General features: G+C 43.2%; 1 protein-coding gene across 1 annotated transcript in view; it reads right to left on the bottom strand.

The window, feature by feature from the left end:
• ETFDH (electron transfer flavoprotein dehydrogenase) overlaps positions 1-16,461 on the bottom strand; it is a 25,242-nt gene extending 8,781 nt beyond the window's left edge. The window contains exons 1-8 of the mRNA XM_066631671.1: positions 16,160-16,461; positions 11,603-11,749; positions 9,491-9,720; positions 8,784-8,865; positions 7,147-7,265; positions 5,374-5,451; positions 3,738-3,884; positions 2,184-2,324 (exon numbers count right to left, since the gene is read on the bottom strand). Coding sequence (XP_066487768.1) covers positions 2,184-2,324; positions 3,738-3,884; positions 5,374-5,451; positions 7,147-7,265; positions 8,784-8,865; positions 9,491-9,720; positions 11,603-11,749; positions 16,160-16,196 — 981 coding nt within the window. The 5' untranslated portion in view covers positions 16,197-16,461. The remainder of the gene's footprint in view (positions 1-2,183; positions 2,325-3,737; positions 3,885-5,373; positions 5,452-7,146; positions 7,266-8,783; positions 8,866-9,490; positions 9,721-11,602; positions 11,750-16,159) is intronic.

Raw genomic sequence — 16,461 nt, 5'->3', positions numbered from 1 at the left:
CTGCTCCTAGTGAGCCAGGAAGGTAACTTCTGCTTCTTCATCTATCCTAAATCCCCTCTTCCTTGTGGTGGTGGTGGTATGGTGATGGCATCTGGCCTAGACATCTTTAAAAGGGGATTGGACAGATTTCTGGAGGAAAACTCCATCACCGGTTACAAGCCATGATGGGAATGTACAGTCTGAGATTAGCTGGTTGCTCATCATGAGGGCCAGGTAAGAATTTTTATCTCTCATCCAAATTGGCCAAGGATGGCAGTTTTTTCGCCTACCCCAGGTTGGCAAGGGAGGGAAGGTGTGTTAATAGGTTTCATACATTAAAAATTGGTCACTTGTGTTTAATAAGGTGGCCCAAATTAAACCCAATTGCAATCTGGTGTCTTCGTTGGGGGGTGCGAGGGTAAATAGAATGCCAGATGCCGGGAAGTGGCAGCGAGATGCAAGTATCGTGTGGTCTTGTGTGCTCCCCTAGACATCTGGTGGGCTGCTGTGAGATGCAGGAAGTGGACTAGGTGGGCCCTGGGCCTGATCCAAGAGGGTTCTTCTTATGTTCTCGTCTCTTTTCTTTTTTGCATTCTGACCTCTTTTTGCCAGCTTTCCTTACTTCCTTCTCCTCTCTTCTGTAGTGTCAAAACTTGCTGCTTGGTGAAGGAACCACTCGCAAACCTTGTTCCCTCTGTCTGCTTTTCTGCCCACCTGGCTGAAGTTAATCCACTCATTAAGCACCACACTGCACCTTTTTTCTAAGTCACCAAGGCAGAAATAAAGCTAAAATCACATAAAAAGTATATAGTCATGCCTTGGCATCCGTGGGGGTTTCAGGAGTGGAATCTTCATGGATGTTGAAACCTGTGGATAATCGGATCTGCAGGTCTTGATACTTCAGACCCTCTGAACTCAACCAGAGCTGGGCTTTGGTTGTGCCCGGGGGCTTTCTGTGGGCCAGGGTGGCCATGCACAGAGGGTTCAGGTCTGGTCAAATCCATGGGTTCAGAACCTGCAGTTAGTTAAAACTGCAGGTCTTGAATCTGTGGATAGAAAGGCACGACCTGTAAATTGAGTATGCTTGGTTGGTTGTCTTTCACCCCTACACCCCACATTCCCACCTACTCTTCCTGTTTATCTGAAACAGAATAGATGTGGGGGTAGGAGGTGGCACCAGGGCTCAAGATCACCTCACCTTCCTTGCCCATACCCAGTGAGAAGGAGGAAAGTGAGGAGGTGGAAACACAGCTGAATTGGGCTGACACAAACACCACCCAAATTCTGAATGGGCCTGAATTGTGAGCACATATGGTTTGTTGTAAAAATGGTAGCCTTTGTCTGCAAAGGAGCAAGAACAATATCACTTCTCAAAAGGATTTATGTATCATTAAGATATATCATTAAGAGATAAGCAAAGAGCCTCATTAAGTTGCCTTATTATTCACTACAAATGAATAATGAGGCAACTTAAATCCAGCCTCTTCCCCATTTGTCTCTGCTTTCTAAACTCATCGGATGCACTGAACCACTGGTACACCCTTGTGCCTTGGTCAAGCTCTTTGAGCCTTATACATGATTTCCCTGTCCTCACTTGCCAAGAGTCTGTTTTCCTCAAAATTTGGCTTGTCCTTCAGAGTAAATTATCTTATAACAGTAATGCATCTCTCCCGTTCAGTATGATTACTGACTTCTCCCATCTTCTTCCTACCTAGAAATCTAGCTCATGCCTTTCTCCTCCTCCTCTTTGAATATCAAACTGCCTTTAAAATACTTCTCTGGGTTAGAGACACCACATACAAAGTAGGATTGCTGGTATATCTTTACCTATTTTGCCTCTCGTTACACTACTGTTTTGCCTTTCATATCACTATTGCTTTACCTGATTTATTTTGATTTCCCTCCTATTACTGTAAACAATCCCTAAATGTTGTGCATTGCAATTTGAACCCTTTGGATTTTCACTCTTCTCCTCACAAATACCAATTTCCCCTAACTGCATAATGGCCAATGGTCAAAGAGTCCTTTATGTGTTTGTTTAGGTACATTGGTAGGTCCCTTCCTCCATGAGCCTATGCAAGTATGATAACAGTTTCTCTGGTTTGGGAGGAAAAAAGTTGGGGGAAAACGTTTTAAAATCAGAGTCTTATTAAAATTAAGAAGGTTCAAAAGTTACATTTCCTTGCAAATGCAAAAATACTTACCACAAACCCTACAGCCACTAGTGGTTCACCCTCATTTAGGTGATACAGAAATGATCCTCCATATGTATGTCTATCCAAAGGCCAGCCAACAGTGTGCTCTACTTTTCCAGGTTTCCATTTCTTTTCATCAATAAGCCACAGCTAGAATACAGACAATAAATAGATTACTGGTCACTGCAGTTTCTGTATACAGCTTTCCCCAAAGTTTAAATCAAAACAAGAATAATACTTGTACATTTTGTACTATAGAATAAAACACAAAATAGAATAAAACAATTCTTAATGCTACAAGAAAATATTTGTGTTGCATTTAGTTACAATTAAAATGGTTTTTGTTTTTTAAATGCTCAAATACCTTATATCACTACCATGGTTTCACATATCACCTACTGGTCGGAATGAATAGTTGAACTACCAATGAAGCCGAAGCAGTCTTGTACATGGAATATTCTCTAGGCATAAAATACAACTTCTTTCTGATAACCTTACTGAATACTAATTATCTACTTGTATTTGCAACCCAAATACTGAATTTTGCAGCATACCAATGACTGAGTATAAATTTTTTTAAAAGTTTGAATCAGAGAAGAGTTCTATTACCAAAGTCAAAGATTACACACAACATACTGGAAAGCCATTTTATGAAGCTCATAGTCTTCAGATAGGACTTTCAGATACAATTCTCTGACTTAAGCCATTTTTGCCTAACTTTGCATATACACAACAAATGTGTACACCTATGGTTCGTGTTCTACCAAAAGCTCACCAACATTTTAAAAACCCTGTCTTTATGACAGAAGACAGCTTAAAATATGATTCACATGCATACTACTAAGATAACTATAAATGCTATTAGACAATTCTAAACATCATTTTGTTTACTTCAAATAGGTATCACTGCCATGAAAAAGAATAATAAACATGATTCTGACACCACATTTTTAGCCACTAGAATACAAGCTAGCCTACAACAGTAAAACAAAACAGCCATAATATAGAGATGGGGCCTACAATCAGCCCTATAATACCTGGAAAATCTTTCCAACTTGGCTGTGCCTTGGTTCTCGAATTACTCAGGGACACAGTCAATTAAGGCTAAAGGTTGACCTTAAAAAGAAACATTTGGATACCTCAATTGGAAACTGTTTACAAGCCAGAACTTTTTAATGAAAATGTATTTTTAAAAAAATCTTCATGGTTTTTACACAGAATAAAGAATGCTATCACTGAACCTGGTATGGCAAATTCAGCCACAAAAATGCTACAAGTAGGTGTGTTGAAGAGATATAGCAAGAGAAATGCAAAACTCCTTTAGTTGCAATACTAAAGAAATGATCAAGGGGCAACTGAGTAAAGCAACAGTATTGCTTGTCAAGCACTGTCAATAAATTAGCTAGTAGTTTCTTACATCTTTTCATACAACCTGCATACTGAAAACAGTGCACACAGCCATTACAAAGTACTGTACAATATATACCACATGTCCTCAGAAGTAACTAATACACCCAAATTACAGTATTTCTAGCGTAAATCTTATATTGTAAGCAACAATACCTCCTTAAGTCCAATGCCATAAGTCTGGGGTTGGCAGTTGTCCCTCAGATTGTAATGATTGTACAACTGCTTTGCAAGATGACCATGACACCCTTCTGCAAACACTGTGACTTTGGCATGCAGTTCCAAACCTCTTTCAAATGTAGTCTGCAACAGAAGACCAAATACTGTCATTACGTACATTATAGATGTACAAATACAGTTTGTTTGGGAAGTCATAACCCAAAGTGATGCTGAACATTTGTATGGCACACCTTCAAAGTGCCACACTGTAAAGAAGCCATAAATGTAAAGTTAAACACATTTTGCTGAAAAGAGAAAATAGTCACTCTTTTCCTACTTGTGTTGGGGCCAATCAGACTTGATGCAACAAGTGTACCTGTCATGCGTACACCAGATTTGCAAGTGCTAAATGCTATGAAGTGTGAAGGGCATACACATGAAGCAGACACTAAAACTGGCCTGTATATCCTGTAGCACATGTCCAGCACATGTCCACCACAAGCCCCAGCTTGTCTTAGCTCCTTCTCATACTATGACAATTAGAATTACAAACAAGCCTGTAAAGATAGCAAGGATTCTTACAACACCAAGTATGTTGGTCCTTAGTCACACTAAAATGAGCATTTCCACCATTCTTGTGCATGTTCTATAACTCACCACTGGCTTGGTCTACTAAAGAAACGTATTTATTTACAATTATGTATTATTATAAAGTACCATCAGAGTGCACCATCAGAGTGTTTTGCAGGCTACAGGACAGGTTGCTATCCCAAGTGGCTTACAATCTAATATTTGCCACAGGAGAGACAATAGAGAAAAGGAAGTAGGGGGTGGCATCAGGAGTCAGCCAGTTGGGGCATTGGCCAAGAGCCTAGGACTTTAACAGTCCTGCCAACACTGCCAACCCCTGAGGCCCCAGTGAACAAAAGAAGATGGTCATTAAGAACAGTTCCGAGCAATTGCCACTGTCAAGGAAAACTTGTGGCAGTGGAAGACCAGAATGCTCTTCAGCAGCCATGGTGGTGTTCACCATTCTTGCTTATTACTCATAAAACATGCCCCAAACCTATTGCTGCATCCAGTGATGCAAGAGCAGGGGCAGGGATATTGCATTGTAGGTAAACAAAGATGGTAGGTGCCAGTGTGGCTTCAAAAGCTGCTGTGGGGCAGGAGAGGGCCCAAAAGCTGTCCATCACAAACGTAGCACTGAAGGGAATGCAAGCACAAAATGAATGTGACTTCTACAGCATTTTTCTTTATTATATCCAATGCTAAAATGAAGCATATGTAGATTACCTACTTTTTCTTCTAGAGACATTCTTATATCTTTCAAGGCACCTTATGGCAGAATGCTACACCCAAAAGTCCTTCATATCTCTGTTCAAACAATGTCTTCCATAATATAATCTCTGTGGCAATACAATGACTGTGCTGACCTAAACTTGAGAACTTTGTCCCATGTCTTTTAAGTATAGTCTCCTGTGTTTATTTAAATGCCTACCACAGCCTGAAATACTTTGACTTTTTTTTTTTTTTTAGCACAAAGCACATAACAGCTCTTTTACAATATCCATTTTATAAGGATGTGATGGGCTGAAAACCACAATTTGTTAAAAAGTAAGCACACAGTTACCTTTGGTGCCCCATCCTTTTGGATGCCAACATCATTTGTGGCAATCCCTTTCACACTGCCATCTTCATGGAACAGAACCTGTGGAACCACCAGAGATCTGTTATTTCAATTGGATTTATTAGACTGACAGCCCAATCCTGAACTGCCTGGCATGTGGGGCTGTAGTGGCACTGAATATGCACCACTGCTGCATACAGCACACTCCAGGCAGCCACTGCCTCCTCCTCAGGAGAAGGGGACTTTCATCCCCTTCCCCTGGGTAAACCGAGTAGCCCCGCAATGGGGTTACTCGAGTTTATGATGACCCAAAGGTCGGCGTAGAATGAAGAGCCTCCAGGTTGGGCAAAGCTCCACTGGTTCCACTCCCTCCTGCCCTGCTCCCTCCTGCACACCTTCTCTCCACCCTCTCCTACCCCAAAATGCCTCCTCCCTGCCTCCCCCCACGCCCCCACCTACCTCTCTGCTGCTCAGTGGTCCATGCAACTGCTGAGCGGTAGAGCTCTGGTGTTCCACCGGCACTAGCCCAGCGCCGGCCAGTGCTGGGCTAGCACTGGCGGAGCACCAGTGCTAGGGCCTGCAAACATGCCTTATGTGCGCGCACACCGAGTAGGATTCGGCCCTGAGCCAGTGGTGGATCCAGATTTTGAGAGGTCCTGGCTCAATGGCAGGCTCCTCCCATGTTTTGGAAAGTATGTGCATACACCAGCTTTCCCTCATACTGCCTGGAAACCAGGCAGCAGCAGACAGAGGCTAGTCTTCTTTCATTCTGTCATCAGCAGCTATAATGGCAGCAATGGACTCTCATCCATCTATTACCCAGTTCCCACTTAAATTGTCTGGGCACTCAAGTAACAGGCCTACTAATTCTTTCCCCAGTGCTACTGAACAATTCTTGGTCCCCAGTGAAGATGGGAATCTGAGAACTGCAAAACGCAACTGGGACAAGAAGAAGATTGTCTGCTACACCACCATAATTACTCAGTAAGTGCCCCATGGACCCTAACTTGTTGAGCTCTGATGTGGGGCAGCAGCAGACAGTCATGGCCTCAGTGGTTGGTTGGGCATGGCTCTGAGCCCCTGCCACATGCCCCATAAGACTCCACCTATGGAGCCATCCTTGGACTAAGCCAGGAGTGTCAAACTCGTTTCACACCAAGGGCCGAACAGCATTCATGGTGCCTGCTGAGGGCTGGAAGTGATGTCATTAGGCAGGAAATGATGTCATTAATCAGGTCATAACCAAAAATAAGCACTTTTTCACTTAGAAACTCATTAGCTGCAAATGACAGAAGAGAAACAACACAAATCTTGATCATATTTCAAGTTATGGGAGAGCCCCATTTTCATGTGGGCTGTCCTTATAGCAGTAACATCTCAGCACGCCTCAGCAGCTGAGAGCCTGAGGACCAGATAAACAGCTTCCACAGGCCGCATCTGGCCCCTGGGCCTTATGTTTGACACCCCTGGACTAAGCCTTTAGGCAAAGCAGTGAGATTTTATAATTTTGTACAGTACCTAACTGTCGGTGCTTAATACAAATTATTGTTATTTCTAGTTTGATATATGCATGAAAAATCAGGGAACTATATGAAGGAAATTCCTAAGGGTGCAATTCTGTATACATGATGTGGCCTTATTTTCAGTGCTTACCTTTTCTGAAACCAGCTGAAGAAACCACTCTAATAGATTTTAAACCATTTTAGATACTATACTGAATGTACAACCAATCTCATGGATTCACATTAGAATAAATGGCAACAGCTGTGCCATTACCTCTGCTGCTGCATAACCTGGATATACTTCAACACCTAATGCTTCTGCTTGTTCACCCAGCCAGGATACAAAATGTCCTAAGCGGACTATGTAATTTCCATGATTACTCATTGGAAGACCTAGTTAAAAAAGAAATGAAGAAATACATCACAGCTGAGTTCATTAAATAACACCAGGGGTATCCAAAGTTTTTGGCAGGAGGGCCAAATTGTTTCTCTGACACTTTGTCGGGGGCCGGGGGAAAAAGAATTAATTTATATTTGAAATTTGAATAAATTTACAAAAGTTTACAAACATGAATATATTAAAGATGAACTTATATGAATGAATGAAGGTCTTGCAATAGCTCAAGGCCTATAAAAGGCCTTGTACAAAGCAAGACTGGCCTTTCCTTTGCTGCTGCTACTGCATCACAGACGTGAAACAACAAGCAGTGGAGGGAGCCCTCATCCCATAGCTCACACGAGAGGTCAAACAGTTGCCCTCACGCCGAGAGCAGTTGCATCCGGCCAGTGTGGGCTCCAACAAATCTCCGGAGGGCCAGAGACTCATTGGAGAATGGGGGCTCCCTGAGGGCCGCATTGAGAGGCCTTGAGGGCCGCAAGTGGCCCCAGGGCCGGGGTTTGGGCACCACTGAACAACACTATCAAGTCTGGTTCAAAGTTTACCACATTCACCATTTTCTGCAACTGCTCTATGTTTATAGCACAATCTGCTTATATTTTATGACTGACTTATACAACTCTCAGTGTTGTGAACAAGCCACAAACCCAGCTAGCACACAACATACTTTACTAGTCTATCTGCTCTATGCTAACAAACCTGTTTTACTTTAAGCCTGGGCTATGCCTATGCCTCCCTTCAGGGTGGCCACAGAACCATCAACTGCTGTGAGGGTTTGGAAGAGATGAAAGGAAAGCCAGCAAGGCAAAGAACCATTACCACCACGAACACCAACTAGTGCTTCTGTAAGTGTGGACTGTGCCCCCTCCCTCACAGTGGCTGTAGAAACACCAACTGACCTGGGGGAAGAGGAGAAGAAAGAAAAGTCCACAAGGCATATTCTCTCACCTCTCTCCTTCAACTTTTTCTGTAATAATAATTTCCCATTGCTTGATTTTGTGTAAGTTACTCTAGGAGCCTGGACAGCACAGCACAAATGTTTTAAATAAATACTGGTAATAGCCTGAAAGAGCCAGCTCTTCAGCAATTTACAAAGACCTTTCTGTCTGATTACTAGGAGAAGATTCTTACAAGCCACAAGCACCTGCATGACTGTCAATTTATAACCCTGTTCTCAACTCACAGGAACAGTATCAGAGCTCAGCTCTTGAACCCCACAGTACTGGTCAGCAGCCAAAGATTCCCCACCCCCACCATGGAGAGCAGGAGAAGCCACTGCTGCTGGCCCTACCCATTGCTGGCCCAGTGCAGGGTTTCATCCCAGGAATTTGAGCAACATGGTATGGGCCCCAGCTTCTTATGAACCATAGTGAAGCTGGCTTAACTGTGTTTGAATACCAAAATGCATTATATTCAATTTTCTTGAATGAAAGAATAGCTTATTGTGCCACTTTATGCCACAATCCAAACAGAAGACCTGCATGAAAAGTTTTTCTTCTTCATACATACTATACCTGGAAGAATAGGAACTGGAATTCTAGAGCTCTTTGTTAATATTCCAAATTTGTCTTCTGTTACTGGAGTATGAAGTGGAGCCTATAGAAAAAGAAAAAAAGGTAGAGCTATATAAAGAAAATTGCAAGCTCCTTCTTAAGGCAGATCATAGATTTAAATTAAATCAAATCTACATTAAATCTAAAATAGATCTACATTAAATTAGAGCAGGCATTTTTGTAATAATCTTTCATAACAAAATAGACATGGAGTTGGAAAAGAAAAAGGAAAGCACAGAAGATTCAAGGGTGATATGTACCATCAAAAAGGTGAACCAAGATCAGAGTGAATCCCTTTTTCTTACCCTCTTTCCTAGATTCAAAGTGTCCAGGTGAACATAAACAGGAGGAAAATAAATTGTCAAAAGGGAAACTGCACCCTACTGCAGGGCCTCACTAGAAAAAGATGTGTACTAAAAGATTTTGCTGGTTTGCTGAAGTCCCAGTGTTCTCTATAATGCTTATCATTCACAGGTACTTCCTCATCCACACTGTTCAGGAAGACACAAATATAAATAGGCTGCAAGCCTATGCACACTTATCTGGGAGAAAAGTCAATGGGACTTACTTCTGAATAGACATAGGCTTGCACTAGGCAAGTAATTTCCTTTCATTACTAGGTACTAAAGCTGAGTTAGCTAAAGCTTACAACAGTTAAGCAGTCTTACCCCTCTCTCTTTCCAGTCTGGGAAAAGTTCTTCCAAAGCACGTGGCTCAAGACAAGCTCCAGAAAGTGTATGGGCACCAAGCTGAGCAGCTTTTTCCACCAGGCACACACGGACTTCTTTGCCATGTTCACCAGCTAACTGCTTGAGTCGAATAGCTGCAGAAAGACCTGCAGGACCTCCTCCAACTATGACAACATCAGCTTCTTCTGCAAATCTTTCCATGCTCACCCCTTTAAAAGATAAAAGAGATTAGATATGCGGTCAACAATCCCTCTCAGGGGTCCAAGCCAGAGCTCTGTGGCATTTCTGGACACTTGGTGATACACTGTTGCCAAACTTCTGGGTATGCCTAGCTCTGAGCTGTCGGGAGCTCACCTACCTAGGACTTTGAGCTGTGTGACCATGCAACCTTGCAGCTTAAAGGAAACACTGCGTGTGGCACATTATTCTATTGAAATCAACTCAGAGTCTGATCAGTGACAGTCCTAAAGTGCCAAAATTGTATTGTGTTGAACTAAAATGACCAATATTGAAGATTAACTCATAAATGCATTTTGAATTGTGGGTCTGACAAGCAGCAATTATATTATTTAGTGGCACCACCTCACACAAGTTAGCAAAGCAGTATGATAACTTAGCACTATAGTGTTATTGTTGTTAGCCACCTTGGGCGCCCTTTGGGGAGAAAGGCGGATTACAAATCAAAACAAATCAATAAAAAATAGCTCATTCAGCACCTTGGACATAAAAGAACTACCATTGATACTCGAGTATAACTCAGTCTCCCAGATAAGTTGGGGGCAGGTTTTCAGCCAAAAATCATGGAGTATTCCATGACCCTTGGATCAATAGGGGTAAAACTTGGGAAATGGTGCTTGTGAGGAGGAGCTGCAGCTTGCCCAGAGCCTGACTAAAGGGGGGAAAATTTGAGCCACTGTTTCTGAGTCACTGTTTTTGAAGACATTAACAAGGTGCTTAGACAGTACTGTGTGCCATTCCCTCCTTCTGTGTAATAGAACAGCCAGGAAGGAAGAAGGGGAATTCCCCCCCCCCCCCGATCTTTAGTTGTACTGAGTTTATAGATGGCAGGCTTAAAAACCCAGCAGCAGTCTACCTGCCTGCCGAGTCACATGCAGGCTAGTTGCATTGGGAAAGACAAAGCATGGTCAGCCAGAGGGACTTTGCACAGGGTGAGCTTGTGCCTGCTGCTTCTCTGGGCTGCCACAACACCCCTGAACTCCCCTGGCCCCTGAGTGACTCACAGATAGAACAAGGAGACAATCTATGCTGGATATTTTGGTAAAAATTTCTCACCTTAGATGCAAGTATCTATGGTAAGTGAGCCAACTAGTCAACGTAATTTACAAATCCCAAATGAATGTCCTTGGTTTTGATAAATGTGAAATACGCCCATGCTCTGCACACTACTATTAAACACTCTATGGATTAAAAACACTAATTAAGGTGCAGTCCTAAGGGCTAAACGTAAGGGGTTCTGCGATGCAGAGTGAAAACAGGCATTGTATGCAATGCAATGGGGCTTAATTTAAGGGAAGGAAGTATCAAACTGCAGCCTAAGTCACAAGTAGCTGTTTACAAGCCTGATTATTCTACAAATGCTATATATCAGTGGTTCCCAAACTGGTAGGTCATGACCCACCAGCCAGGGAAGCACTTATCAGGAGGGGGGAAGATAGCTATGCAATCCCCAGGATCATGCTACTGCTGGGGACAGGAGGGGTTTTTCTGCTTATCCTGCAGCCAGCATTGCAGTCCTAGGGAGTCTGGAGAGCTCTCTGCAGGGCTCCCTAAGCCTCTGTAAGTCTTTTAAAAAAAGAAAAAAAATGGCCACTTCTGGTTTATGTGACAAACCAGAAGTGTCCAACTTTAGATACTCAGGAAGCCCTGTGGAGAGCTCCTCAGACCTCCCAGGACTACAGTGCTGGCTGCAGGTATGTGAAAAAAACCCTCCTGCCCCAGCCAGCAGAGCGATCCTGGGGATCATGCCGCTGCCTTTCCCTCTCCCCCACCACAATTTACAGTGCCCCCCACCTCCCTTGTAGGAGTTTGGGAAGCATTGCTATACATTGTATTTAAGTGTTTGGCATTTACCTTCCCATCGTTTGTCTTTGTCCCTGGGGTGAATTGTATAGTGGGTAGTGATACGAGGCACAGTGGAAGAGGAAGTCCATCTTGCTACAGATAAAGGCAGAGGACTATCTTTTCTTGCTGACTTCAAGGCATTCAGACAACGACGTGCTGTTGGAAAGAGATAAAACTGATCTGTGTCTTATTTAGTTTTTTTTGGCAATTCTATAGTTTTGCCAAAGGAGCAAGCTTTTTCCTATAATCAATTTGTACATTGCAAACTTCATAAATGGTATACAGTCAATGTGAGCAGCTTTATGGAGTAGTAACGGGTACATTAATATTGGCCCCATATCAGCTCTAGTTCCTGTTTTCTTGTTGTCTTCTATCAGAAATCTTATGCTCTGTCAAACAGCAGAAAATCAGAGAGCATCCTCACATCATTCCAGGTTCCAACAATGCCTTGCAGCTTTGCCATAGCCCTCAATATCTGCAGTACTCTACACAAACCTATTTGGAGCAACAGTCACAATCCAGAGAAGGTGACACACAAAACCTGCAATTAGTCTGATGTGTTCTACAGCCATTAGAGTCAGATTTAAAGTTCATTTATTGGAAGAAAAACTGCTAGATTAGTTTCTGAATTTTACTTGCACCACTTAATAACTAGTATCTATTTTAGACAGCTTCTGAGGATGAACCAGCCTATGCATAGTTCAGTGTACCGGTGAGATCAGCCTATGCTGCCTAAAAGCCAGTGCCCATGGCATATCCAGAAAGAAGGCCTACACCAATTGTGATGTGGGAAATGCATGTAGCTGTGAAGGCACGAAACTCATAGACTATGGTAATGAATCAAGCCCTTTTCTGTTTTGGGTTTGTGGGCATGCTATGTAGCTTTTCTCCACATGCCCAAGATCACTAGGCCTCAGGGACTCAAGAGAGCCACTAAAAGATTCACAGAAGTCTAATAAAACCAAACGAGACAATTGACAGATTTCTCCTAGAGCCTGAGTTCCAAACTTCAGAATCCTACAACACTGCAAGTCATTCATTTGCAGTCAGAACAAGGAACAGCAGAATGCTTTAACTCTCTGGGTGTTCCAGGCATTTTTGAACTGTTTCAGATTAAAATGGTTTTCTGTCCTAACAAAAATAACATTAAAATAAATGCAGTTTGAAAATTAGCTTGAAGGACAACAACCTTTAGATTCAATATCCTTGCAGAATGTTTTGAGCACAAATCTCCTACCCAAAAAATGTTAAATGGGGACCACAATTCCCATGACTTGTGTTTAGGTCCATTTCTGTCCAAAGATGCACCTCTAGAAAAGTTAAAGCAGAGGCAAATCCCAATGTAATATTTTCAAAAAGAGGCCACTCATTCAATCACTTTTAAAAGTCAATTTGCAAATTCAGAATACTGTGTAGGAATAATGCCATTAATTTCTCTGAAAGTTTATGCAAGACACTACCATCAAACTTTCCACCTAGATGCTTAATATCTTGATCATGCTCTGTAACAGACACCTGACAAGCATCACAACTCCTAAAATATAGACTCAGCATTAGCTGCAGTGCCTGCATTATAAGTAAAACCCAATTTTTAATTTTCTTTTTTTTAAGAAACACCTACGTACAAACCAGGAACATGCAGTCAGGGGAAGCAGAGCCTCACTTATCCACAACAAGCCTCAGTCTCCTCTGTGATTGCATGCACTGCACCCACTTTCCAAGGGGTTGTGCAATCACAGGGGAGGCTGAACTGCTGCAAGACTACTGCTGAGGCAAACGAGACCGGAGCCTTCCTAATGATCACACAACCACTCAGAAACTGGATGGTGTGTGTGTAATCACAAGGAATCACACTGTACATGCACTCCACCCAGTTTCTGAGTGGTTATGTGATTGCTGGAGAGGCTCAGCGCTCCTCTGCTACAGTGCTAATCTCTCCCTGTATAGAAGCTGCAGCAGAAAAAACTCAGCCTTCCCAGTGATTACACATGTAGAACCTGGATGTTTGGTGGGGGTGTCATATTTCTGGGTCACTAAGCTCACATACGATGCCTCCCCAACCTTGGACCTCAAAACATCACCGATACAAACTATATTTTATACCAGCAGTCGCTAAACTTGCTACCACTGCATAACAGAAAACCAGTCCCCGTCTGGACCGGAGCTTACCATTCCACTGTGTTGCCACATCTAGTTAGATCGGGGGACAGAGACACTTGTCCTGTTATACAGTGTCCCAGTCTCTTCCCCCCCCCCTTACTGGTAGTTATGCAGTAACGCAGTGGAACAATAAGCTCTGCTCAGGGAACAGAAGAATTACTCCAAACTCTGAATCTGACCCCTGTGCTGGGGTTTGGAAGGTCCTGCTTTATACAGAGTAAGGCCCATCGGCTACCTGGTTACAACTAGGCAGTAAAAAGGAGAGACAGACCAAGCAACAACAACATAAACAAGCTCTCGCCTGTCCTTTGTACATTTAGGCCTCTGCCTACCTCCTTCCAAACTTGTTCCCAATGTTTGGGAACGTACATGGAAGCAAAATGTTTTTCATGCCTGTATATAATCATTACATAAACAGGAAAGGAATCCCCATTCTGCTTCCACAACAAGACTGATCAAGCAAATCTGTTTTGTAAGAGACTACAAACCAGTCACCTTTTCCCTAGTTTTACTTCTCACCAGCAGAGGGAGAGAAAAGAATACGAAAAGGGAAACCTACACTAGGGACAGCTTTAGGCTCCATCCTATACACATTTTCCTGGGAGTAAGCCCCACTGAATGTAAGGAATTTTTTTCTGAGTAGACATGCATAGGATTGCACTGTTAAAGAAATAAACACCAGCAGTGGGCCAGCACCCAGTTTGCCTCAATGAATCCAAACTGTCAGAAAGAGAGCACTTCCATTCCAGTTCCCTGTTGTCAGACTAATCCCATGACCTTTCTTCGCAGCACTAAGGTCACTTCTCTTCCTCTACTGTCCAACTGAGCCTTACAATCAAACTCTAAGACCTAAGTCATCATTACAAAGCAGGTTTGGCTTGTGGATGTACTTTCCGACACTTCCCTGGGCCCACAACTTTCCAACCACATAAATAAATAATCAAAACAGCTCTGAGTTAAGACTCCTGACACCTGCGAACTCTACTACATTTTCTTCTGAAGACAGGCTATGATTAGGCTTCCCCAAAGATGAGATTTCCTAAGACCAGAATATACAAAAACAGATCCCCTCAGTTGTTAGCTGTGGAAGCCAAAGGAAGGAAAGGAGGAAAACAAAAGAAGGCACACATAGAAGTAAGAACCTTTTGTTTTCATCTTCTACCTCTTTCTTTTTTTACACTCAGATTTAATATGCATGAACCCTGGGCACTTCTAATCCAAAGATTTCAAGCTGAATAAATTATATTTTTTAAGTTAAAGAGAAGGGAAGAAAAGGAAAATATTTATATCAAGTTGTTTCACAGTACAATCCTATGACGTGTTCTCTTTTTTAATCTCCTGTCTGGAAAAGAACTTAAATTTCCCCTTTTCCCCTGTGAGCAGGTGGTGCATAGTCTTCTTGTAATTAATAAACTATATGTAACAAATTACGTATCTTTAAATTTAATACATAATATTGTGTTTTAATTAACCATATGAAATCAATATATGAGTGTTTTTAGCTTTTACTTTTATTTTGCTTTTAATTTTGTCACAGTGATTTTCAACCTTTTTCATCTCGCGGCACACTGACTAAGGGCACAATCCTAACCCCTTATGTCAGTACTTTCCAGCACTGGCATAGCGGTGCCAGTGGGGCATGTGCTGCATCCTGCAGTTGGGTGTCAAACAGTGCTGGAAAGCACTGACATAAGGAGTTAGGATTGCGCCCTAAGATTGTCAAGGCACACCATCAGGTTTTTTTTGACAGCTGGCAAGGCACATCATGCTGTTGGTGGTGGGCTCACATCCCCCAATGGCACTATTAATAAATGACCCTCCCCAAAGCTCCTGCAACACACCTGCAGAGCAATGGTGGCACACTAGTGTGCCACAGTATAGTGTTGAAAACAGCTGCTTTGTCATGTCCTGTATTTTTCTTGGATGTCCAACATTTTGGGGTGTCTTGTTCTCTTTGGTGGTTAGGACATCTGGGCACGCTGAGGCTTTAGGGTACAAGCCTACTCATGTCTGTTCAGGAGTTTAAAAAGACTTACTCCCAGGTAAGTATGTATCAGGGATGTGCAGTGGGTGGGGAGGCAGGTGAGGCAGAGCCTCCCCAGCAGAGTCCTTCGAAAAGCGCCAGCGCCGCAGGAGGCACCCAAGCACCCATGACCCACGCGCAACATGCATGGGTCGTGGGTGCTTGGGTGCCTCCCACGGTGGCGGTGCTTTTCGAAGGACTCCGCTAGGGAGGCTCTGCCTCACCTGCCTCCCCACCCACTGCATGTTCTTGGTATATATAGGATGTGACAGCCTTCCCCACACACAGAATTCATCCCTGGGTGAGGAAGTCAAGCAAATTCCCCACCTCCTCAACCTTTCCCACCACAGGCTGCCTAGAAATAGAACTGAATGGGGTTTTACCTTGGCGGGGAAGGTGGCAGGCAGCAGGGAACAACATGGTGCTGGTTGAGGCAGAGAGTGCCTGCTGTCTTCACCCACAGCTTCCCCTCTTCTTCTCCCTCACTTGCAGGAGGCACTCTCTGGCTCTTCCAGGCAGCCCCCCTGTCCTTGGCCCCCTGGAGAGTCACAGCCTGGGCTCCATGTTCCTTCCACTTGTCAAGCCACAGCAGGCACTACTGGCTCCTTCACGCCCACCAGCTCATAAACAGTGGCAGCGTTGGTTGGACACTTTCAGGAAATGGGAGCTCCTACTACAGCACTGT

Source organism: Tiliqua scincoides, chromosome 6, assembly GCF_035046505.1.
Source record: "Tiliqua scincoides isolate rTilSci1 chromosome 6, rTilSci1.hap2, whole genome shotgun sequence".
NCBI lineage: Eukaryota > Metazoa > Chordata > Lepidosauria > Squamata > Scincidae > Tiliqua > Tiliqua scincoides.
This window is presented reverse-complemented; position numbering and strand designations above follow the sequence as displayed.